The following is a 26,010-nucleotide window of genomic DNA, read 5'->3' on the forward strand; positions in this document are numbered from 1 at the left end:
GAGCAAAGAGAGTGCACTTCAACGTCAATGTCTTCAAACGAGGGGTACTTAGCTAAAAATATCAGTTCCACAGGACTGCTAAGTGGTTAAAAAAGAAAAAAAAACAGGCAACCCAAATCCCAGCAAATACGCAGAATGGTGTAAGCATTTCGTATAAAGCGCAGACCCTAAATAAACTATGACTAATTTGTCACTCTGTGTCATATTTGTGGGTTGAGCGACCTTTTTCTTCCCGAGCGCCGTCGCCAGAACTTCTTCGATTACTTTATCGGTAATCCATTTAAAACAGCGTGCTGTAAATCTGTCCCGCTCCTCTAATCTTCAATTCATCACACATTTCCTAATCACACTCCAAAAATAACAAAACCTGGAATTACTTTGCCTCTTCTTTCTGTACAGCGAGAGCCAAGCCAAATGCAAGCTATCAAAGGTTTATGGCGTGCATATGAATCCCTGAAGACTAACAAACCACCCCGCCTGCCTTGTTATACTGTAAAATAAAATAAAATAAATAGGTCTTTTCTCTTAATTATGGCTCGAAATAATTTGAACAGGACCTGTAATAATGTAATGGTGCTTTCTTGGCGAGGTCATGGTAGTAAAAGCAGTGCTTTAATCTTCAGGCGGACAAACCCGGATAAATAAAGGTTAAACCGATAAAAATAAGGCGAGCCGACCTCCTGAAGCGGCAGCGGCAGCGGAACTGTTGCTAAATGATGAGGTAAGACGCTATTCTGTCACAACGGGGCCCTCTTCCCTCGCAGCGCCACCAAGAGAGCAGCCGAGCACGGCTGGAGGTGCCAATGAATTAGTTCACTGTTTTCACTCATTACAGCGGACTGACTGCCTCACTTTTCCTCTGTCTTTATTTACGCCCTTTTCTTCATCTCCGACTTCTCTGGCACCGCACACACACAGCTAACAAAGACCCCGCTCATAATGAGGGCATAGCAGCGTCTGAGTGTGTGTTATTCTTTGTGTGGTTAGTATGCGTGTGTGTGTGCGTGTGTGCAGAGGGAGGAGGATTATGGCAGTTCCAAAGCTGTGAATAGGGGCCAGGCTGGGCCTTGGCCCTGGCTGAATTAATTACTCTAATTAGCTTCTTAATTGCATATATTAAACCAGTGGTTAGCAGAGCTGGAGCCGTGGTTAGGGCCCGGATCTGAAGCTGGAGCCGGGGGGTTGCAGGCGGACAAAAGGGTGTTGCACACAAATGGGCACACACACACATATATGTGCACACACAGAAGTAAAAAACTAGCTCCCCCCATCTACTTGAGATAGTCTGAAGTGGAGAAATGATGAGGGTATTCAATTATCCCCACCCCCCACCCCCTCAACATCAATATATAATCAGCACATACTGCAGGAGCAGATGTGTGGTACTAATATGGAAGATAAGCCCCCCCACACCCTCCCAGAGGGAACAGAGAGGATTAATACTGGAACTACGGGGACTACTCTAAGTTGTCTTCATCTCAAACTCTCCACTGTATCGCTTACTCAGTGCTCTGCTGCCTGTGACATTCAAGACGCCAAACCCTGCTGCTGATTTGCGACCACTGCGCCTCGCCCTGTCTGGCCTCGCGGCGCATCACAAAGACTTACACGGACTGTGACAACATCAGGACCATTAGGTCCACCGCCCGTTCCAGTGCCCCGGCTTTTTTGGCTCGCACGTTCGGCGCATTCTAAACAATTATCAAACCCTTGGCTCTCCAGAGCAGACAACATGCATCAATTTAAGCTGTTTTTTGGCTTTGGTTGAACCTCGAGTAAAATATAAGCCACCCTGAGGGCGAGAGGGAGCAAGCGAGAGAGAGAGAGAGATCCTCTGACCAATAAAAGTGGAGGGTTTCTGCCAGGGGAGGTGGGGGGGCGGAGTGCAAAAACAAAAAGAATCTGCAGCAAATGGCTTGTTGTATTTGTGAAATTCACCCAAAGTATCTCACAACAATGACGATTAGTCGAGAACAAGTAAACATCCAGTCCGCTAATGAATCTCTCTTCAATAAACAAGTGGAGAACACATGCATGCACGCACACAACGCGCACACGCACGAGCGCAGCGTGATAATGATGTTCTTTGTGGAGTTTTTGGGGTAATTAGGGCTGCTTAAATGGTGGTTAAAAAGGATTTGCAGCTGATTGTTTGTCCTTGTGTCTTTGAGCCGTGGGCCCTCTTGCTCCTCTGAGTGTCAACAAAGTCTTCTTCAACTGTCTCGTCACAGAGCACAAAAACTCCCTTCTTTCACCACGCCGTCCGCCGCAGACCCTTCCTCTGCTTCTCCCAGTCCCTCCCTTTCTTCTTGTGTGTGCTCAAATTCTTCTTGCTTGTCTCTTTCCCTATAATTTGCTCTCTCGCTCTCCCTCGCTCCGTTACTTTTTCTCCTCCCTCTCTACGTCTTCCTCTCCATCTTCTTCAACTGAACAGCTGCTGGGTCCAATCACGCTCCAAGAACATAGTAATCTGCTTCACACGTGCCAGAGACAAACTCTTCTCCTCAAAAACAGCACCGGCAGTGTGTCTGCGCTCTTTTGTTCTTTTAAAGGAATGATTGGATATTTTTGGGAAACACGAATATAAGTTTTTCTTTCCTAAGACTTTGATGAGAGATTACCCTAAAATTCAGTCTGTGTAGAGTAAATATATTGCTCAAGTCCAGACATGGCAACTTTGCGTTAACCTTACCTTAAACGAACAACATTAAACACCTTTGACGTCTAATTCCAATTCTAACTCCATTTCATTTATTTTTTTAATTGGTCTATCTATAAGCTTCCAGTCAAGTCTGTCACAACAAGTTTTTTAATGATTATTGTGAAAAAAATTATCTGATGTAACCACTGTATGAAAAATGTATAATATATAGAAACGCTGAGAAAAAAAAATGCTACTAGCCAAAACTTTAACTTTATTTGATGTGTGTTTTGTACATTTTTAGCAAATTAATTAGACTCAAAATACAAATTGAGGCTCAGAAAGAATTTTTTTAAGTAAAAAAAAAATCTCTCCCTCATGTTTTGTCTAGGAGTAGTAGATACACAATACACTAGCTAGCTGGCTTTTTAGCTACTACCTTATAGCTAACTTGTTAACTGGAAGGTTAAGGTGCTGGATATTTTATATACATGTTATTGAATATGTATTAATGACATCATATGGTTATTCAGTTGCCTTTAAAATGTCATGGTTATTGTCAAAATGTCATCACACCCACACTTCCTTCCGTTATGCAAAGCTAGGCTAAACACATGCTAACGCTAGGCAAGAATTTGAACATTTAATTACAAAATTGATTTAAATTGGACTTTTTTTTAAAAATTAATTTAAAAAACAATTAGAGGTCCTTTCTTTCTGCTTTCAGTAGAGTCAACCAAGCAGCTTTGTACTGTTTGCAGTTGTTATGTTAAGCTAACCGTGCCCTTGCTCAAGGCAATTTTTAGCCCACACTGAGAAAAAGAATAACTGTATGTTCCCAAAATGGTGAGCAATTCAAGGGGAGGACAGACGGGTTATCGTAAAACGTTTCAACACAAATGTCATTAGCGTGTGTGCAAGCAAATGCACACACACACATGTTTGTGTATGCGGCCACACATCTGTCTGTGTGAACATGTTCATTATGTTGATCAGAGGTCATGTTTGCATGAACCTAGGCACTAAATCAAGGCTATATTAGCGGGGTAATACGTTCTACTGATGGCAGAGGTCAGCTGAGAGGTGTGCTTGTTTAAACCTCCCCTTCACCACCTCCGCCGTGCCTGATTGCCAGGAAACACATCCTTCTGCCTCAGCAGAAGGTAGCAGCACAATGATGCCTTTGTTCACCAAGTCGCGACGGGGAACGAGAAATGTATGCGTATTTGTGTGTGTATTTGTGTATGTCTGAGACATACAGTGTAGGAAGGTTAAATGAATCATACAACGTTAACCAGGCCCAGTCCAATTAGGGAAGGATTTTTCTTGTCTGACCTTTAACAGGAAAGACGTATTCACATTCACTCATGCAATCAACCCCTACCCCAGTACACAAACTTACACACACAGCAGCATCAGCCCTCCGTACAAAATCACGCAATCCCACACAAACACCCACAAATGCACCCGCCGCCCACACACACATAAGCTCTGAACCAACGTCACACACATACCAAAACACACACGCTGAGCCAATCTCGCAGACAGTAGCGCAGCTCTGATTGCTGACCTAAATCGGCCAGGCGATCTGTCACTTTCTCTTACTCACACTCAGCACACATCTTTTTTTTTCTTCTTTTTTTCCCCCTCCCCTTTCTCTTATGTCTCTCCTCTTTTTTTTCTTGCCCAAATATCCCTCGCTCTCTTCCAGTGTCACTTCACATCAGCTCATTCTGGTCCCTCTCCTCGTTTTACTTTACTAGAAATGTCTTTGTCCTATTTTTACCACCAGTATAGGTGTCAGCATATGGTGCATGTTTACAGTGGTTTTGTGGGATCTGCACACTGTATTTAATTGTGTTTAGATATTTCTGTGAATACACTAAAGACCCATGCAGAGAACCTCTGAGGAATATCAAGCATAATCCTTTAAAACACTTGAGATGACTGCTATTATTTTTAATAGAGTCATTCTTCCTTCTATCCACTTTCTCTTATCCATTTAGAGATGCAGATAAACTCTTGGGCGGAAATTAGTTGGATCCGTTGCACCAAACCCCTGCTGGCCTATTCTATTCCATTTTCCACTTTTGCACTTTATTTGAGGCTATTTTCACACATGAGAGTTTAACGGAGGCTGTTCGCCCCAAGAATTCAACGTGTTTAGTAGAGTGTGAAAAATGTGTTGCAGGCTAGAAAAGCAGTCTCGGGTCCACCTCAAAATAGTTGTCGAGGGCTGGCTTGGAGCGAACTGGAGGCATGTCCCCCGAGGGCCACAAAAGATGTGAAAGCATAAACACACTTGAGGTTGAAAAATGTACAACACGGTTTTATTCTGTGTGGTCGGAATGGCAGAGAGCGCTTGTGTGCAGGTTCCTATTTTTAATTTCTAAGGAAAAAAATTAAATAGGTGAAGAGTTCAGCTGAGTTTTCACACACCAGCGAGTCGCAGGACTTAAGTCGAAAAATGCAATTAACTGAGAATGAACCAGATATCCTCTTTACTCACTTTATTTGCTTACTTTTATAAAGCTTCATATACATTAAGATTCATGAGGAATTTGACTCGTTGAAGCTCTGACAGCCATAACTAAATAAAGTAAGTGCTGATCAGAGATGGGAAACATCCACTAACACGCCGCTCAAGGCCTGAATAGGATGAGATGGACACCAGTTCAGCTGTCACCTGTTTTCAGCCTAATTTGACAAACAGACATCATACCGTTTCTGTGACTCTTCTTCAGTTCTCAGCTAAGCCGATTCAGTTTTTCTACTAAACTACCAAAGATCACTCTTTTTAAAAGAAACTGTATAACAAACTGGGGTTGAAAGTTTGATTGTTACCGTAAAGGTAACAATATATACATGACTAGTTTCTCAGCAGGTCGGTAAAGTAGACCTGTTATGCTTTTCAACTTGTTTTATCATCAAGACATGATATTGTTCCAATGGTGGATGCTCTTATTAAATGGTCAAATTTTTGAATGATGGAGCTCAGAGGGCTTTAATTGCTTGATGTTTTCTACTTAGACCTCAGTCACACAGGTTGGTTGGAAACTACGTGGCAAACACTGCCCACTATGGCAAAATGAGTAGACTATGCCCGACTGGTTACTGGACATCGCCACTAAAGACTGTGAAATCGATTGCTCAAACTAAACTCACGCAGACCTAGAGACCAGTCAGTGGCCCTTGGTAACCACTGGTTGCTATGGAAAAATGTGCATTCCTTGACTGGTTGGCAAGTGGTTGCAGGAGGTTGCTTGCTGTTGTTAGGTGAAACTGGTACAGTATACAGCGCTGCACTGAAAACCTAATTAAAACTGCTTTGGTCACTAGATTACTGAGTTGCCTATAGCCTGCATGGAAAACTCGTGTGAAAGAGTGCAACGCAAACCAAAAATAGAGACAGTTGTTGTGCACACAGTCGTGTTTTTGAAATGTGCTTCATCAGTAAGGCACCACTATTGTTTAAAGACAAATTCTCTCTATTTCACGTTTGCATCAAACTGTTTGAAGTTGAACTACTGAATGGTGGTGAGATAGTGAGTGTACTGGAACTACTAGCAGTCTGATGGGTGACAAAAGGTACAGCACCCTCTTTGTTGCAGATTCCACCCAACAACAGCCAGCAACCACTCGCCAGCTCGGGGAATACACATCCTTTAGAGAGAGACATGTTTACATTCCAGGTCTCCAAAAAAACCTAGTTTCAAAAAACATGAAAAGGTGAAAGGGGTGTTCAGTTGTGTTAACTAATTACTGTGGAAAGTAAAAATAATGGTGATTTAGTGGTCATTAAAACATGTTCAAAATTTGCAGTCTTGAACACTGTTCTGCCTGTATATGATAAAAGTATTGGTAATAATATCTGCAGTATTAGCCCCGTACCAAAATTTGCAGTATCGCCCAGAACTACTGGAAATGATGACGGCAGGTCCTCTCTAAGTTTATTCCTTCTTCTGCCCATTGACAGAAGTAAAGACGGCATATACAGGGCTGCATTTGGATGCTAGCGGGATATCTGTATAAAAACAACCCCTACCCTAGCCGAAAGCCCCTCACTGTGGTCATCTTGTTTCTCGCTCCTTCCTGCAGCTCTTCCTCTCCTCTCCCCCGTGTCTTTGGTTGCTTTAGTGCCTGGCAGGAGGCTCAAATCAGAGGGCTTAAACTTGATCAAATATTCAACAGATATAGATTTCTCAGAGTCCCTGGATTCCCCACCTCTTCCACCCAGCTGAGTTCCATCCTTCCATTATTTTCCCTGAATCTTTCACTTTCACTCTCCCGACTGCAGTCACAAACAAACTTGCGTGCCGCACACTCGCACAGCCACGCACGTATGCACACGGGGAATCATAAAGTAATGTCGAGTGGCAGAGAGGTGCAGCTCATTTAGGCTGCAGTGCAGCGTTTCTCTCTGCTTCCTCTCCCCTCTGTTGTCTCTTCTCTCTATTTCACTCTCCGCTTCGCTGTCACTCTCCATCTTTCCCTCTCTTCGTCTGTCTCTCAATCTTCCATTTTAACCCCCCCTCCTCCCCAACCCCGCCCCACGTCCCCCCTTTTTTCTGTCGCCCCTCCCTTCCCCATGTGGATTCTGTGTCATTTATTTCAGCTTAACCCTGATAAATAAACCAGAGAGTACGTCTGCATTATTGAACACTTTAACGTTCCTGTCTGCACGCGCTACCCAGTGCTGTCCTACAATTAGACCACACAAACACACACACACTGCCCCACCCTGTCCAAAACTTTCCATTAAAGGCTAAAAGTCTGACATATGCTCAAGAACATGTATATCAATAAAAAAAAAAAATCACAAAATGATAGAGAGCAGAAACCATGACCGATGGATAGAGAAAAGGAATACAACAGAGAGCAGGAGAGAGAAACTCAAATTTGCAGAGTGAGAAGCTGTGACATTTAAATAGCTACCAAATAAACACATGCACCAACATATCAGTAAACTTCCCACAAAAAAAAAAAAATCAGAAACGACACGCGGGCGCACACACACACACACACACAAATATGCACAAACACATTTTTTTCTCGGTTTGCAGGCTCCAGTCAGCTCTTCTATTATTCATATTAGTGGGGTGAGGTTGTTTATCTCGGCCATTGTGCAAATGCAAGCACCGTGCTCTGGGGGCCCTGCTCCGTAACCACACCGCTGGGAGTCATTCATGCTCTTGCGCAAACACAGAAAAATATGCCAATGCTACATATCCATACATGCACCTGCTAACCGCGCAGTCACACACACACACACAAAACGTCCACATATGCTTTCATACCTGTACCTGCCACAAATGTGCGCACACTCATACACGCTCTGCCATCTGTCTCGACGTGCAACAACAACACCGCAGTCCCACGGCGACTGACCCGTTCCCCACCGCGGATCTGACTAAACTTTGTGCGCGCTTGTGCATATGTTCCTGTGTCTTTTCGGGTGTGGGTGGGTGCGCGGGAGCTATTTTGAGAGCGTTTTGTGTGTGTTTGCGACCACAACTCTGCACGGAGTGGCGAAGTGTGTGTGAGTGCATACATTTCTGAAAATGCCCCTGTGTACGGTGATGTGAGCGTGCATATGTTAGAGTGGGCACCGAGGAGGATTACTGGCATTTGTGGGTGTCTGTGCGTGCGTGTGGGTGGGTGTGTTAGATGGTGAGAGACAGAAAGAGTTCGCTCACATGCAAGGTCATATGTATATCAACTACAAGAGTGCGATTATTCACAGTAAGTCAGTGTGCGTTCAAACATGCATGCGTGTGTGCGCGCGCGTGTTGCCATGTCCTTGACAGCAGCAGCAGCGATTGGAAGTGACCGAGCTGTTTCAGTGTCGCACTCCAGATGAGTGGTGTGCTCTGGTGGTGTATCAGCTGACACTCACACCCCATTCACATCAGGCACGCACATCAGGACCGGCCCACAACTGTCTGACATCTTCTTACTATTTGCTCTGTCCCTTCAGCTTTGATCCCTCAGCATGCACAACATATTCATACTCTATCAAAGTCTCTTCCGACACCATCCCTCTTTTGTCTCCCTTGTTCTGAGTTAGCTATCTTTCCCAGTCGCTTTCATCACTCACCAGTCATGCCTGGTACTTGAAATGAGCTCTAGCCAGCTTTATTGTGAAGAAGGGTGGTGTCCCTTTTGATATAAAATCAAGCACAGCATTACTTCAGGCCGGCCACAAAAGTCAAACTGGGCCTGAAGATCAGGCAATCTGAATGCCAGCCCACATCAGCGGATGGCTCATCTGATACCTTTCAACACATCCAGTTGGCAAATTTCATACTGGTGATGTCATTTTTCGTGCTGCAAGCTGCTTTGCAATCCACTTCAGCCTCAGCCTCTTCTTTCACGCTGGTCTGTTGTGGCTGATGCCTGCTCTGTTCTATTTTTTGATCTCGCTGTGGCTGTCCTCGCCTCTGGCTTTAAATTTATGCGTGTGGGAGGACAGAGAGGTCCCAGGACCAGGGCCATATTGAATTACAACACAATAAAGAATTACAGGAAAGCACATTTAAGCGAGATCAACGTACAAGTTTTGAAAGTGAACATTTAGTACCAACCTCAGATTAGAAATGCAGCTAATGCAGACATACCAAAAACTGCATTTCTTCCAGTGACCACTTAAGGCTTCCTCTAGAGGTGAGTGAGTCCTCAAAGACTTCTATGTTTACAGCCTGATACAAAAAACTCATAACAACTGCACTGGGGTTGGTTGCTTGGTTGGTTGGTTGGTTGGTTGGTTGGTTGATTGATTGATTGATTGATTGATTGATTGATTGATCGATTGAACTTTAAAATAATTAATCCTTTTGAATTTTGTTAAGGTTTAAAGTCGATTGAGAGGTGTACCAAGACAGGGGGAGCTTTACCTTCACTGATCTGAGATCTAAGTCACATAATATTTGCTAGCATTAGCTGATGGATTGACGATCAACTCAATAATCCAATCTCATTGTGACTTCTGGTTCCAGAAAATGGAGCTAAACCAGAAGCTTAAACGTTCTCAAGGTCAAAAACCAACAGGTCAAAGCATCGGGCTTATCCTTCTTTGATATACAGCCCATGATCATTTTCTGTCCTCGTCCTTCTTCTGCAAATGCATTTCAATATCGCATAAGGCTTATCTGTAAACAAACACTCCCAAGATAATACAGCGTGCACCTTTGTCACTTTGAATTAATCTGTAAGAAGCTGGGTGCTTAAAGATATGTTCGCCAAAATTACAAAAAGCTCTGGCTAATCCATAATACACACTGTCCTCAGATTTTATTGGGACTGTCGCTTCAGATAAAAGCAGTTTATAGTGAGGTCTGTGGATTATCCAGCAAGGCACAGCAACCGGTCTGGAGGGCACGTTGATTTATTTTTTTTAAACAGAAAAGTCCAAACGCAGATAAACAAAAGAGGCACAATTAACATAACTTGGGTTCACCAGAGTGAAGTGGAAAAAAAAGGAAGTTTCGTAATAATTTCCCTAAAGTGTCTTTTTAGTTGTAAGTTCTCATTAGGATACACGTCATCCAGACCGCACTTTAACTGTGCAGACTTTCTATGTCTGCTCATGCATGCATGCATAAAGTGTGCGTTACACAAGGCTTTGGCGCCTGATTTCAAAGGATTCATTAAAAGCAGAGAAAGGCTTGATCTGCAGTCTGGGGTTGATGCACTGAGTATGTGTGTGTGTGTGTGTGTGTGTGTGTGTGTGTGTGTGTGTGTGTGTGTGTGTGTGTTTGTAAAAGGGGTTAAGACAAGCTAAAACGGTGGAGAAGACGAGCGAGCGGCAAAACACAAGACGGGAGAGCGTGACAGAGAAATGGGCTTACATAAACTCTGACCTCATGTTATGAATGCAAACATCAATCAATAAGTATGACAAATCAATTTCCCCGCTGCTTCGCTCCTCTCCACAGGATACGGAAGTGAAGAATAACATTTAATAGGATTCAAGTAATTTGATTACAAAGCAGCAGCATCTGTGACGCGTTAGACACTGCAAAAACAAAGAAAGTTTCCCCTTTTTCCAGAATCCTTGTGAGATTTTCGTCGACACGTAAGGGTTATTTTCCCGCGCGATGATCAGTGGCGGCACTTGTCGACGACTGCAATGTGAAAATCAAATCACGGAGCTTCTGCTTTGATTTACCGCGTGTTTACTCGAGAGCCAAACTGCAGGGGAAACTAATCACCCAGTGGGCTTTAAGCAAGTTACAGGTAATCTGTAATAGGTTTAACTTTAAATTAACCTCTACTGCCGAGTTTCCTCCTGCTGTTCCACCAGCCAGCAACTCCGCATTACCACGCATATGCTTTTCACTTGTGCCCAGTCTGCAGTGTGCAAATTAAATCACACTATGCTATAGGTTAATTAAAACCAGATTTCCCTGAGGCTTCTGCATACATCGCTGCCTTTACACACGCCCGCAAACATACATTTAACTAAATTCAGGGACAAGCCATAGTTCACGCTGTGTTCAGTGTGTGCAATATCCTCCCTATAGGGTTAGCACGCAGGCGACAGCAGATATGTGGCACTAAATTAGCAGCAGGATTAGCAGTTATTAATTATCTCACAACCTCATTAAGTACACACAAGCTCTGGTAAGAGACTCGGTGCGATTCTTCATTAAGGACACATGATCAAAGCCCGGTTGCTCACTAAACACAAGCGATCTCTCGATGTCGTCAATAAGTTATCAGGACCGAATGCTCTCTACGATCGGCTACTCCTCTTCCCCCTCACCTATCCGAGTCTCTCCACGAATCTGGGAGTAAACCTCTGCGTGTGCGTATGAGAGCGAGAGTGCGCGCGTGACCTTGTGCTGCAGCCGTCATCGATCGGGCTGGAGCTGTCAATCGATCAGTCTGGGCTGTGAGTGGAGATAAAGGTGTTTCTATCTCTGGACACCTGGTTGACAGGTTGGGGTACAGAAGAGAGGGGGAGCGAAATAAAAGGTCGGAGGAAAAGATGTGAACCCTACACCTCTGCGGCCCTGCAAAATGTTTCATGGCAACAACTAAATTCTCTCTTCTTACATGGAGGGAACTGGGCGTGCTCGACATCTTTAACTGTTCAGTCGTGTAAGTATGACGGGGAACAGTCAAGATAGAAAGACATGAAAATGGGACATGTTTTGTCTACATTTCTATTAAAAAAAATAAAACTACAGTTCCTCTAAAGACCACTTGTGGCAGTCTGCAACAGAGAGTCAATCTCTTAGACTTTCATGTTAAAATTTCCAACTTTCTGTGAGAAATAAAACAGTTTGCAGCCTGACTTTAGTCTCTATAAATAAACCCCCCGTCAGGACAACAGCAAGAGGAGATTTTTTTATATGACTAATCTGTTTAAATTGTATTATAAAAGGCGTGCCCCTTGTAAAGTTATGTATCACATAGGACACGCCTACTTTGACTATCAGGTGGATATATCAGTATGTCTACTAGTTACTGCATTTGATTTCTTTATCTACATTTGTGCCATTAGTGACGTTCTACTGTTGTATTTGTTTGTTACTTGGAACTAATTAGCAGGTATGTATGTCTAAGCAATACATCCATACACTTTTTGAATTGTGTTTTTCCTATTAAAGCTTTCTAAGGTTAGCTAGTAACTTAGCGTGCGCCTTCTTATACAAATATGGTCGCTTGTAGCTACAAAAACAAAGATGCTGCGAGTCGGAATACCAAACTCAAGGCTTCAAAACCGGATTAGTGAAACCACAGGACAACATTCCTGTGATATGTGACGGCTGCTCGGGTCCTCTCAATATTGAGTCCGTTACTGATTCATCTACCAGGAAGTGAGGCTTGCATTCGTTTTCCTCCCTACTTATCAGGGCGAGATTCTGGGCGCACATCCGCCAATACACACGTCCCTACAGTACATACAGTACACGACGGCTTACTGCACCACGACACGCTATCTCGCTCACTCGCATCTAATCAGAGAGAGACACTTGTGAGCTGATATCGACGCAGGGTAAAGGAGAAATGTGCCCAGAGCCTCGCCTCTCTTCACAAACACGCCGCTTTTGTGGACTGATAGTAAAAAAAACGAGCACACCTGAAACAGGTGAACAAATATGGAACACCAAAAGGCACGAGGGACTTCACAGACTTGGAAAAATCTTACATTCTCTTTGTCTCTTCTGTACTCTCTCTCCCTGTGTCTGTCTGCCTTTCTAGCTCTGTCCCAGCTTCCTCCTCCTCCTCCTCCTAGCTCTCCTCGTTCTGTCGTTTTTAGGTTTTTATTTTCCACCGGCAGACGAAAAGAAATGAAAAGAGCATTTGCACACCTGAGTGAATAGACCTCGCAGGTGCGTGGGAGGGGAGCTATGGGAATCAGGGTCTCTCGCTCTTTCTTTCTTTGTCTATCCTGCTCGCTGTCTCACTCCCGAGGTGTTTTTACAGCGCCTGTGTTTGTACTAGAAACTCGTGGGCGTGTGTGTGTGTGTGTGTGTGTGTGTGTATATACTTGAGTGTGATCCCTATGTGGTGCGTGCATTGCTCCAGTTGGCCCCAGGTCCGCATTTAAAAACAACCCACATGTTTCAGTTGACGCAAACTTTACCCGCCGATCGTTCCGTCCGATACAGACACTTGGCCTCGTTCGCCTCGGTGACCTCATCGGGTCATCCGCACGGCTAAACTCCAAACAAGCCTTTTGAACAAACCAAAACAAACTGCGCCTCACCATCTGTGGTCACCGTCTAAGGCTGGCAGTAACAATAAACAGGCCCGAGCCCGGCGCTGTGGGACAAAGAGGACATCGCAACGGCTGACAGCATCTCGATACGAATCTAACCGCTAAACACAAAATCCCACACATGCAGCAAATCTAGAGACACTACAAGAAGAGACAAGAAAACACAGATTGAATTTGAAGTGTGGTTAATCCCACAGAGGTGAAACTTTAGGTGAGTAAATAGTTAGTGAAAAAATCTACATCACTTCATTTGGGGGGGAAAAACCCTCAAATGTCATGAATGTTTTGTTTTATTGTGTTTCTTGTTTTTTAGTGCAGTGCATGTCCTGTACTGTATCTCCGCCTGTGGGCTGGATCACACGCAATTCTCAAACCTAATTATTGTAAACACACCCGCCCAATCAACGCTATCATCTCTGAAATAAACAAACACACTCAGGCACAATCAGAAATCAACCATGCAATCATAACAACCCCCCGCCCTCCAACCGACACCAACCGCACACTGCAAATAAGGCTCAACAAACACGCCCGTAAGCGCACATACACACATCGACCCAGCGTTTGGTCAGGGTCCTCCACTCACCGATGATGTAGTAGTCTTGCATGCTCTTGAACTCGTGGCCCCAGAGGTTGGGCGAGAACTCCTGGAACTTGATGGTGAAGCGGCGCTCGCGGGTGGGCTCGTCGCAAGTGAGCACGATGTTGGGGGGTCCCATCACTTCGCAGCGGTCCGCCTGCTCCCGCGTCGACACGAGGTAGAGCTTGTAGAACTCGTACTCCGGCGTGGACCTGGCGGTGTCCAGAGGAGGGCAGATGAGGTCCAGCCGGTCCCCGATCTGAGGGTACAGAACGTAGCCTTTGTCGTCTCTGAATCTAAAGCAAGGAGAGACGAAGATGAAAAAACAGAAAGGAGGCAACGGAGAGAGAGAAAGGCAGAGAATCATTAATTAAAGTCTTTATAAACAGTTCAGAGCCACCTGTCCTTGCTGCTGAATGAGCAACAGATGGGTCCTTTAGCACTCCCGTTTCTCCTTCTCCTATCCTGTTTTTTGTGTCCTTCACAGTGAACAGGTGCCTTTGCAGAGGAACTGCTGTGCAGTCAACTGCACAAATAAATTTTTACTACACAAGCTCACGCAATCCCCCGCTGACCCCATAAGGTGGTGGAGAAAAACGCAGGAAATATAACCACAAATTGATGATTTACGCAGGGAAAATAACCACCGCTGAAGCCAAAAAGGATTCAGTTATTAGAAAACCACTCATTTTCTTTTGTAAACGAATCCCCATGAGTTCACAGATATTTGTAACTAATCAAAATCTGGTGCCTTTGAGACTAAGCAGATAATCAGAAGTATTCAAAAGGAAGCTTTTTCACTTAAAAAAAATACTTATTTTGGCCAAAGTTACTTGAATGGGACAGCTGTGACAGAGAAAAGAAACATGTCCTTGATTCTTACACATCTTTTTAAGAGGAATTTTGCTTTTTTTGATCATTTGTAGCATGAAATTATTTATATGTGGCTCTATTTTAAGCATTATATGATAAATATTATATTCTTTTATACTTCCTCAGTTGTTCCTTTAGCTAATTATTCTTGCTACCTTTGTCACAAATGTTAGCATGTGCTGATCCGGTATATTAATGGCTGCCTACAGTTGATCTCATGTTTTCTCCGTCGGTCCCTTAGTTATGCTGTCATAGGCCTAGGCTGCTGAGGATTCCCATGATGCACTGAGTGTTTATTCTCCACTCACTGTGTGCTTACACACCACTCTGCACTTAATCATTAGTTATTATTAATCTCTGGCTCTCTTCCACAGTGTGTTTTTGTCCTGTCTTCCTTCCGTCACCCAGCCAGTCCCAGCAGATGGCTGCTCTCCCACCCCCCTGCTTCTGCTGGAGCTTCCTTCCTGTTAAAAGGGAGTTTTTTCTTCCCATTTCACCAAGTGCTTGCTCATAGAGGGTCGCTTTATTGTTAGGGTTTATTTCCCAATTATTTTAGGGTATTTACCTTACAATATAAAGCAACTTGAGGCAATTGCTGCTGTGATTCGGCGCTATATAAATAAAACTGAATTGGTAGTCTTTGGTATGGTAGTCTTTTTAACCAGAACTTGCAGCAGGCAGAGAGTTTATGCGCCACTACCTTAAGGTCACAGATTCTGCAGAGCAGAACAGAGACTACAGAGTTTATCCACAGGATGTACGACTCACTGCAGAGACAGATGGCTATATTGCTGTTATTTATCTGTGACAAAGTACAAGTAAAATATTTGAAGAACTGAATTACTTAATTATTCATGTAAGAGAGAGCATGTGTACAAGACGACTTTTCACTCTGTGCACGCCATGTGAAACAACGCAGGAAAAATGTAGTACAAACATAATGTTACTATCAAAACTGTAGCAAAACATTAAGATTTTTGTTTTCCTCTTCATCTGCAATGCACATTTTCTCTCCGACTTCATTTTTCTCTCTTGTTTTTCCGCAGCTCTTGAAGTGAGAACTGAGGCACGTCCACTGAGGAAGAACCAGGCAGACAACTTTCACTGTAGATCAACAAAGCTGCCAAAGCCAGTTCTCAGGTATGTACAGTTAATTAGTTTGCTAATTAGCTGTTTCTGTATCACTCCCTCAACTGCTTTGGTATGAACGGCGTGCCGCTTCGTCTGATGAGTTGACACCTGTCATCTATGGAAAACCTTCAGCCTGATGTGATTCTAATCCAGCAGGCTGACTAAATTCCACCAAAGAGGAACTGGGTGAGGTTGATTATCACTAGCATGACATTTTGTGGCTTTCTGTGTGCAGCTATGTGTTTAATTTAGTTAAATAGTTTTTCTGGGTAAACGCTGAGTAGATTTTGAGGAAAGATTTTTATATGAAAATTGAAATTAATTCAGCCTACATGAAAAGAGCTGCTGCAGTTTGAAGGCTGGTGGGCTTACTGTGACTTCACAGTTTCCAGAGGTCTCTGCGGAGCAGAGAACATGAAACGCAGCAGTCACAGGGGCATAAAATTAACAAATGACTAAGTCTGTGTCATCCCTCCCTCACAGCACAGGGCCATCTCTTGCTGATAAGGCCAAATACTATGAATTATCAACTTAGCTACTCGGCCCGAGGCCTGCGATGACTTTAACGCACCATGCTAGCATGACTGGCTAACAGTGGGAAAACAGAACTATGCACCATCTACCTCAGGTTAAAATAAATGTCACCACTGACAGGAAGAAGGAAAGTGTTTATAGTAGTAAAAGTTCAAATGGGGTGGGGGGTTGCTGGATTTATTCTACTGTTAGCATTCTCAGAGTATCTTACGTGACACTTTGATGTGGATGTGGGAGGAAGCAAATGCCTGTAATGTTAAAGAGCCCATTTTCTGTTACCTCTGACTCAAACACTGTTTTCTGTTTCCAACAAATCCACACGAACACTGGGGAGTCACAGCACTAAAACCTGCTTAATTATTCTCTCTGTTCTGCTGTCAGACAACCGTTTGAGTATTAAAAATAAACAATACAGGATCACAAAGCACACAAAGACAATGAAGCATGTTACATAACTGCTCTGTCAAAGGGAGACAAGCTACATACTGTTGCTCTCACATAAACATCAAGTGACAGTTTCGTTTGTTAATTGAAAAAAAATATTGTTCACACTTTTCACTAACGCATAAATCGTTTGCTTATCAAGGATTTTCCTTTCATAGCCTCCTTTAAAAGACAACAAAGAGATCATACCAGTCCATAATGATATTAGGTAGGACTGAAAACTGTTTGACTTTTGGTAATAAAATTATCTAGCATGACTTTTATTTCACTTACAATATGTTTCTTATTAGCTCAGTTGTAGGGATTAAATGAGTATCCCAGCAAATTAATACTGCCTGTTCTTCTGCATATGTGGGCTCGCTAAAGTCATACTAATGAAATCCAGTCGCAGTAAAGACTACAGAGAAAGTATAATGATTTTTAGTGTCAATTGTGGGTTAAGCTCCAAAAAACGCTTGAATCTACGCATCTCACGCGATTTGGTTGAAGTGTTGTTAGAGCTACATATTTCCGAGGCTACACCAAGGCTCAGATGGCCTAACAATTTCTGTTGAGACAAAACAAGTAAAGCGGTGGCTTTCCTGATACTTTTTCAGGAACCCTGAAAGGAAACAACTACTGTCGCTAATCTGAGTTTTCTTAGCTTTAGTAAAATAAGATTATCTGGTCTCCACATTAGACACTACCTGCTGAAGAAGCAAAAATCCCATTTATGTTTTCCATAAGGGTTTTGATTATGAGCCATAATGCTGCACCATGCAAAGAAGACTTACTACGAGCTCTGGCACCAAGAAATGCTGACATGCACTTCTTTAGAAACCACAACCCTGTATGATATCAAACTTTGTCTAAAGAGAAAAGCTTCAACAAACTACTCTGCAAACAATCCCAAACTGAAACATCTCTGATTGGTGAATGTCTGTAGTACTAACAAAAAGTGCTTAAACCTGCAAATGTCAGGTGACTGAGTTAGCGCCAAACTTCAGAAACCACAAGAGTGATGAATGCAGTCAAGAACAAACGATTATTATCATGCAAAAATACAAAAATTGATTAAATTCTAGATACATAGAAGCCACTTGCTGTGCAATCTAGGATGTGTAATGCATTATGGGATAAGTAGTTCCTTCAACATTAAACTTCAGTCACATCTTATTATCGTAATGATTCACCTTGTAGCTAGTTAGCTTGTTTCAGGGCGTTAAACAATTTATATCAGTATTTTTATAAGGATATAAGAAACAGTCAATGGAGATAATGAATTAAAAAATCACTTTAAAAAATGGACACTAAAACTAGCTTCCAGAAGTGAGACCACTACACAAGTTTGCATCGGTATGCTAATGTTTAATGTTTTCACCATCTGACGTTAGCATTTTAGCATGCTAACACTGTTAGCTGTAATTGAAGAGTGTTTTACTGTAGTTGTCAAGTAAGTATGACCAACAGATAACATTGTGATGTTAGCACAGCTAAACAAAGATAGTGAAGAAAAGGTAAAGCATGTTACACAGTTCTGCTGGCTGTTTTGAGCAACGAGTTGTTCTGATAAAATTCATGACACGCAGAGTAAAAAAAACCATGGGTGTACATGCAAATTATTATACTTTCCAATAGATAAGGATTTCTTTTATTTGGTTGCATGTTTTTTCTTTCACAATCACATGATGCAAGCTGGCAGGCTACAGCTGCCTCTTAGCAATGTGATCTAAACAGCCTTAGACTTTCCAAAAATTGAGATGTAAGCTCTTCTGTCTGTCGGTGTGTTTGGCTAGCGGGCGTACACTGGAGGGAAGCTTCATAATGCAGGCTGAGCGGCGGAGGAGCTTTAGCTGAGGCGGGCCCAGAGGCCTGCTGGGAAGCCACTGTTCCACTTCTCATTACCCAGGTCACTCGGGGTTATCAGGCAATACTTAGACAGGAGAGGCAGGCACTCAGCTTCACTCAACGCATACACGCACACATTTATTTCACCTTCCTGTCGGCTTCAGACTGGTGAGCACATGTACTCATGCCATTTATAGAGCGAGAACTGTAAACATGGTGTTAGTTCCTGAGGCTTGTGTAGCACAGCCTAATCAGAAAAATCTATTCAACACATACACAAACCCATACAAATGCCCTTCTGCTCAACACAAAAGGTTTGCCCAAGCACATCCACCCACATCCAAACACACACAGACACACTTGGGTTTATTTTTTCCTAAACATGAACACTAGCACACACATGAACACACCTTAACAGCAACAAGCACCTTTAGCTTCCTGCGTGACGCATTCTTTGAGTGCTATCTGATGGTACCCTGAGTCAGAGCTGAGCTGCATTGCAGAGTGGCTGAGAAAACGCACACAGACACACACAGAATGCTCTGAGAGGTAAAATGCCACTGGGCAGGTGCGGTGCTTTAAAAGAATGGCAGGAAGAAAGACGGAGAAATCAGTGAAGTGAACGAGAGAGAGGAAGGAGTGCGGACAAAAAAATAAAAAAAATATCGAACACGTCAGGCAAGGTATGTAGCGACAACAAAGAGACGTGGAGAACAAGCAGAAAGGAAACACGGCCACAAACAGCCCACAGAGGATGAGAACAAGGTCCTAAAATATAACGTGGAAGAGGAGGCCAAAACAAATGGGTGAAAATAGAAAGGGTGGCGGAAAGGAGGGCAGAAAGATGGAGAGTGATGGTGAATCCCAGCCCATTCCTGCAACACAACTCAATTTTCTGATAGGCTCCATGCTCAGGGTGTCAGATTTGCTGAGTTAACCCGGGTTAACCCTGCGTTTGTGAGTGAATGATAGTGTCTATGTGCAGTGTAAACAGGATGGAGTTAGGGAGACCTTGTCCCAATCTAATCATGCGGTAAGGGGAAAAATACTGTGTATTTATCTCAGAGGCATGCTTTCCATGCCCTCCGTGTGAGGCCTTCAGTGTCCCGGGCTGCATTCAAACATCACTTAAACTCTTTTTTTATAAGGCGGATGTGTTTAAATCCACCTTTAAAAAAAAAAAAAAAGTCTAGCCAGAAAGCGCCATTTAATTTTTAGAGCCCTCAGAATCTCAGAGGTGCCACAAGGCTGTTAAACTTCCAGAGGAAAAAAAGGGAAGCAGGCACAAGAGGGGAGGATGGAGAGCCGGAGAGGGAAAAGTGAAGTGAGGTGAACTTATAAACAACTTTATAGAGTTCATCTGTGACCACATCTAAATAAATCATCCCATTCAGAGGCAGCCCTGAGCAACATTACGTTTTCCCTTTACTCTTTTCTTCTTTGCCACATTACGCTCTGACAGAGACTCTCTCTCTCAGTGTCTGCTTCTATTTTTTTAAATCCTCTCTCGCTCGCTCTCATCTCTTTTGCCGTCCAGTCTCTCTCCTTTTTTTCTCTCGGCCATTAACAATAGAGCCATTCATGTGGCCACACTTTGAAACATGGCGTGGGAGGTTGGAGGGGGCCAGAGGTGACACCGAGGGGGGTGGGGGAGGAGAAAGGAGAAGGCCGTGAGTAGAAGAGATGGAGAGGAGGGGAGGGAGGAGGGGGATGTGAGCATTACAATCTTTTCTTCTTTGGAGCTCTTTTATGAGGGAAGAAACATCATTTTCTCAACCCAAGCGTCACCCTGCCACGACTCCCGAGTCGAGCTGAGAAGACTCAAGTGTCAGTCTCCCTGACCCCTCCCTCCCTCCCAACTCCTCCGACCTCTCACACCTCCTGCTTCCCATTCTCCCACTCCTCCCTGTCCCACTCTCGACCACTATTATAATGCAGTAGCCACTTGGTTTCTTTTACATTTTAAACCGAGAGGAGATGGTTTAAAATTAACCAAAAAGGACTTTTGAGCGGCCTCCCCGCCTCCGTCTATCTACCTGCTCTAGGTGGCATATCGGACAGCTCGAACATTTCCCAGATTCCACAGAGGCAACCTGAGCCGCGTCCAGACCAAAGCCGGGCACACAGGTGCAGTCGGAAGAGGGGGAGGACAAGGGATGGGGCGTGTTTGAAATGTATGTCTGTGTGAACTTGAGGAATATGCTACGGGAGGTGAGGTTTGGGGGATGTTGGAAGGGCATAGGAGTGTGAGCGCCGAGCATCAGACTGGATGCTGGAAAAAAAAGAGAAAAAAACAAGGCGAGAGACAAAAGAAAGAGGTGGGATTCCAAGTGATAAAGCATCAGAGTAAACACATAAGGACAAAGAGAAAGCAAGGGAGTTGGACAGATTGCAACTGCAACAAATGTGGAAAAATAAAAGGCTAGGGCGAAAAAAAAAAAGAAGGAGAAGAAAAGAAATGGGAGCGGACACTGGAGTTGGCGGAGAACACAAAACAAACCAAAATGAAATCAGTCTGGAGGATTTACTCGAAACTCTTCTAAACTTTAACCTCCTACCGTCCTCTGAGGTGGTTTTGTCCTTGAGCTAACCACAACCTGGTGTGAGCGGGAAGCCAAGGAGAGACAGCAAAGGACCGATCTATTAGAGAATAATAAACGACGGCGGCATTGGGTTCTGTGGCGTTGGAGAGGTGGAGAGGGGGGGAGATTTATGGCGGCCCCTCCGCATAAAGCTGTCTGCACTAATCTCATGGTATACACAGTGTAATCACACACACAGGGGCCCTCAGTGCAGCCCCCCTCCCTGCACCCAAACCCACCATTAATGTACACACGCTGTCAGACGCACGGCGGGGGGGCACGCACACTAAAGAGTAGCAAACCGATGGGCTACGGGAGGAATACACACTCTACAGGACGAGCGCGCACATAGACAGGCCCACTGAGCTGCTGCAACACCTGCAGGCCATCTAGTAGCTGTCTAAAGTAAATCCGCTGGGTCTCATTTGCTGGAGAGGTGCTTTCTAAAGTATGCCACAATGAGCAAACACACACACACACAGCGGAAAACGTCCATTTTGAACATGTCACTCGAGCCTTCATGGAATCTTTAAACCTGGTGAAAACACATGGAGCTTCGCGCGGTGGATCCTGCACCATAATTAATTTTCTTCCGGTGCACTTTAATGAATTTTCTATCAAACAAGTATTAAAGTCTTGAAAGAATAAATAATTACTCCTCAGGTATGAATAAAATGATTTAAAAGATTTGGAAATGCAAAATTATCTCACTCCGCTGACAGACTGCACTACCCACTTTAGGGAAAATATTATTTCAAGCCTCAATGCTGGATTAAATCACTTGCTACGGTGAAGCGATTTTTTCTTCTTCTTCTTTTTCCTGCTCTGCAGAGAACCCACACAGAGAAGGATCAGCTATCATTTTCCACTCTTCTGCTGCAGCAATCAGAACCCCAGAAACACCAACAACACGTAATGTAAAACACATGGTCGGGAGTATATGGAACATGAATTCGGCCCAATCTCTCTTTTATACTTGTTCGCGGGAGCCGCGCCTTCGTCCACTTGACCTGTTGTCCTCTTCACGTCTCACCTACATCCCCTTTTGCCCGCCGCTCCGTCTGATAGGCGTGCGATAAATGATTCAGGAGCTTTTAAATGTTACTCGTGTTGTGCTCTTTTATCTTGACCTCATCTTTGATCACTTCTGCAACTAAAAAGGGGGCTTTTCAGAGCATGTCTGAAAACCGTTTTGCAGGTTGAACTCGAGCCCTAGCTTCAAAAAAATTGCTATTATCGTCTTCAGCGGCACCCGTGTGCAGAGTCATCTTATAATATATTAATACCGTGCTCGTGGTTTTCACACAGACGCAAACATCAGCCTGACACGTTTATATTAAAGGAAAAAAAACCTGTGGCTGTAGCTTCTCGAAATCATTGAATTCCTGAACTTTTGACACATTATTTGTCATCTTAAGCTGTTGTTAGGAAATAATGGCCGATGATTATGATTTAGCTGTTCGAAATTCTGCATCATCTGACAGGACCTTTTGCATGCAGACACCGCAGTTTCTGCTCCCATCAGTGCGCGGGGCAGACAGACGGTTTTAAAATATCCATAATCATTATTACTGTCTTCATTAAAGAACCATATACCCTGGAGAAGAGCTGCAGAAAGTGGTCTTTGACTGTGTGTATAGAGCTGGAGAGAGATAGAGACGCATTTGTACGAGGTGGAGGGAGACAGAGAAGGGTTCGGAAGAGACAGAGGGGGAGAAGAGAGAGCTATAATGTAAATTGATGAGAGTTTGAGTCTCTCTAGAAGGCATGGCCCAGATACCTCTGAACATTTCTATTATGGATGAAATGGTGAAATGGATGTGAGTTTGACGGGGGAGTAGGGGGGAGGCAGGGGTAGAAGAGGGAGAATGAATCTCCCAAGCTCGCTTTCCTTCCAAGAACTTGTGTTTTATCTTTAGCGGTATATATCACATACATAGCGGGGAGTAATTTCAACATTGTAAAACGAGCTCATCGTCTTCATCTCGCAGCGTCCCACAGGGCGGCCGGAGATTTATGCCGGGCAGTAAATCAAGTCGGCAAAATAACGCACTTCTTTCTTTAATTCTAGTGGACGTCGCAAAGTTTCCAAAGATAGCAAACACGTCTGACAGAGTTTGATTTGGGAATATATTTTACAAAAGAAACATGAGAAACGCTGGAAAAATATGGCGTCTTTGAGCTCTGAGTGTCGTACAAAGAAGCACCAATGAGGATGCTTTTTGTTAGTCATTTTCAGCCACAAAAAGAAGCTGCTTTCTGTAGATCAAACCGACGATTGAACGCGGGCATCAAATACGGCAGTGCTGTCAAAGTGCGCCTCAAAGAAGGTACGCTTAAAGGCCGGGGCTGTGATGCAATGTGTTTACGGCAACAGGGAACCAACGTGTCACACGAAAACGCTTGTAAACGACTTCTTTGCACCAAATTAAAAATTATATGGGTAAGCATCCTTTTATAAGCAAGTACTTTTGTTGTTAATCTCTATGGTGCCTCCCTACAGGTGTGGCTACCCTGTGATTTCCACTCCTCTGTAAGCCGGCGTATCGATCCTATCATCACTTACCTGCAGTACATGAGGACCAGCTCTCACACCCACAGACCGCTCCAACAGCCTTTATAGCCGGTGATGTTGTTCAGGCTCTCTAGTGAAACTTGCTTTCTCTCTAAATATGTTTTCCAAGTTGCTAACCCCGATTCTTGTTCTGCTCCAGATTCCCTACGCGTGCCAGCCAGCAGCTCAGACTCTTGCTGTCCGATCTGGTTTTCCTGCCTGCCCACTCTCCAGCAAAACAACCTCGCTCACGGATCTCCTGTCTGCGCTCACCTCTGGGGCCTTCGCCGCACAGTCTGAGCTTGTGAATGCAACTTTTGAAAGGATTCTCCCGCCAGACGGAAGATTTTAAGTGCCTAAGCCTTGTGAGTCCAAATGAGCTTCATCAGCAAATCAAAATTAATCCAACTTGACTTCATCACTCCTGAAAAGCGTACCGTTAAGCACTGCCACATCGAGCCACCAGTGTGAGAGGAGCGCATGACAGAAGGCCAGTATTTGATGCCCTGCTGAGATTGCATTGACACGGTGATCTAGCAATTCCTTTAGGAATTGGAGGAGGCCAAAACAGAGCCAAAAGGGCAGGTTTTAACTTAAACATGTGTAAATCTGTAAAATTCAAAAGATGTGTCAACACCAGGGCACAGTGAATGTTTTGTTGGCCCAGAAGTGAAAAATCACATACATGTTACCTACACGTAGGGAAATAAAAGAGGGAAACTGGATATTGAAAGGTTAAAAAGAAAACGAGGAGAGAAATGACAAAAGATAAGCTGACTATGAAGAACAGCGTGAACAAGGAAAGAGGAGCACAAGGTTGATGTAAAGTCAGTGAGTGGTGGAAAGCCCTCAGGAATGTCGGTGGTGAGAAACGACAACGCTTGTAATGGGTTCCATATGGCAGGAGGGGGAGGGAGGGTGAGACGGGAGGGGACGAGAGGAGAAGAGGTGGTGAAGGGAAAGGTAAAGCAGCACCGAGGAGGCTTACAGAGGAGAGAAAAGAGAGGCAGGGGGAGGCGGGAGGTGGCAGTAAGTAGGCAGGTAGAGATGCAGAGCTTTGTTTGAATAGTTAGCTGGCATCGTGGGACTTTGAAGGTAACGCCGTCCTTGTCATCTCTTACACACACACGCGCGCACACTCGTACACACTCGTTCTGCTGTCCGGAGGCGGTCCAGAATGCTGCAGCGTCGGTGTCACATCCAGTACATATCACAACCCGGATAACCACAGAGACACAGGATGGAGGCACGCTGGATGCCTTGGCATTTGCAAAGAGCACGTACGCACACACAGAGGCGCTCGCTATGTTTGTCTCCCTCATAAACACACACACACCCTTCATCTCCCATGCTGCTGTGCTCCTGCTGCGCTCAATACCATCCCATACGATACAATGCAGCAGACGAGCATATCGCATTAAGTTGAAACTTGTAGCTGCATCATAAAGAGAAGCGAGAACTAACTAAGCAGCTATGGAAAAAGATTCTTTTCCCTCTTTGAACAGAGCTGAGCAACGCAGCCATATCCAGGTCAACAGAAACTTTTCTCAAGCAAACATCTCCTTCCCTTCTCCTTCGTCATCTCTCCCTCTCATTTGCATCCTTGTTCCTGTATTTTTTATGTTTCTGCTCCCGCGTCTTTGGCTCAGAACTTTTGTTCGTGGCGTCTTTTGACTCCTCCAAACATTCGCTAAAAGTGAGCTCTAGACGCCGCACTGCACTCCATCTCTCATGCCTCAAAGAGCCTCCCTTCCTTGCTCTGCCTCTCCACCTCTCTATATTTTTCTTCATTAAAGTCTTGTTTTCTCTCTCCCTCTCTTCACCCAGGTATATATCACCTAATGCGTTTGCAGCTTTACAACGATTGCTGTTTCCTCCAAAGTGTCTCCCTAGAACAAAAATGGAACAATGAAAAACATCCACACATAATTATCAACCAAGAAAAATGTCGCTTTTAGTGGTGGATGCAAATATTACACATGGCCAAAGCTTTATATTAGATTTCTACGCATGTACAAGACGGGAAGGAGGGAAAGATTAGCCAAAAGCTAAAGCTGCTGCTCTTCTAGGGCCAGATTTATCAACTCGTTACACCAACACAAACTGGGTTTTGGC

At 44.0% G+C, this 26,010-nt stretch overlaps 1 protein-coding gene across 1 annotated transcript in view; it reads right to left on the reverse strand.

Moving 5' to 3' along the window:
* efnb3b (ephrin-B3b) overlaps positions 1-26,010 on the reverse strand; it is a 90,937-nt gene that overhangs the window by 35,025 nt on the left and 29,902 nt on the right. The window contains exon 2 of the mRNA XM_006807335.3: positions 13,957-14,246. Within this exon, the coding sequence (XP_006807398.1) occupies positions 13,957-14,246 (290 nt within the window). The remainder of the gene's footprint in view (positions 1-13,956; positions 14,247-26,010) is intronic.

Source organism: Neolamprologus brichardi, chromosome 3 (assembly GCF_056152115.1).
Source record: "Neolamprologus brichardi isolate AB-2024 chromosome 3, ASM5615211v1, whole genome shotgun sequence".
Lineage (NCBI taxonomy): Eukaryota > Metazoa > Chordata > Actinopteri > Cichliformes > Cichlidae > Neolamprologus > Neolamprologus brichardi.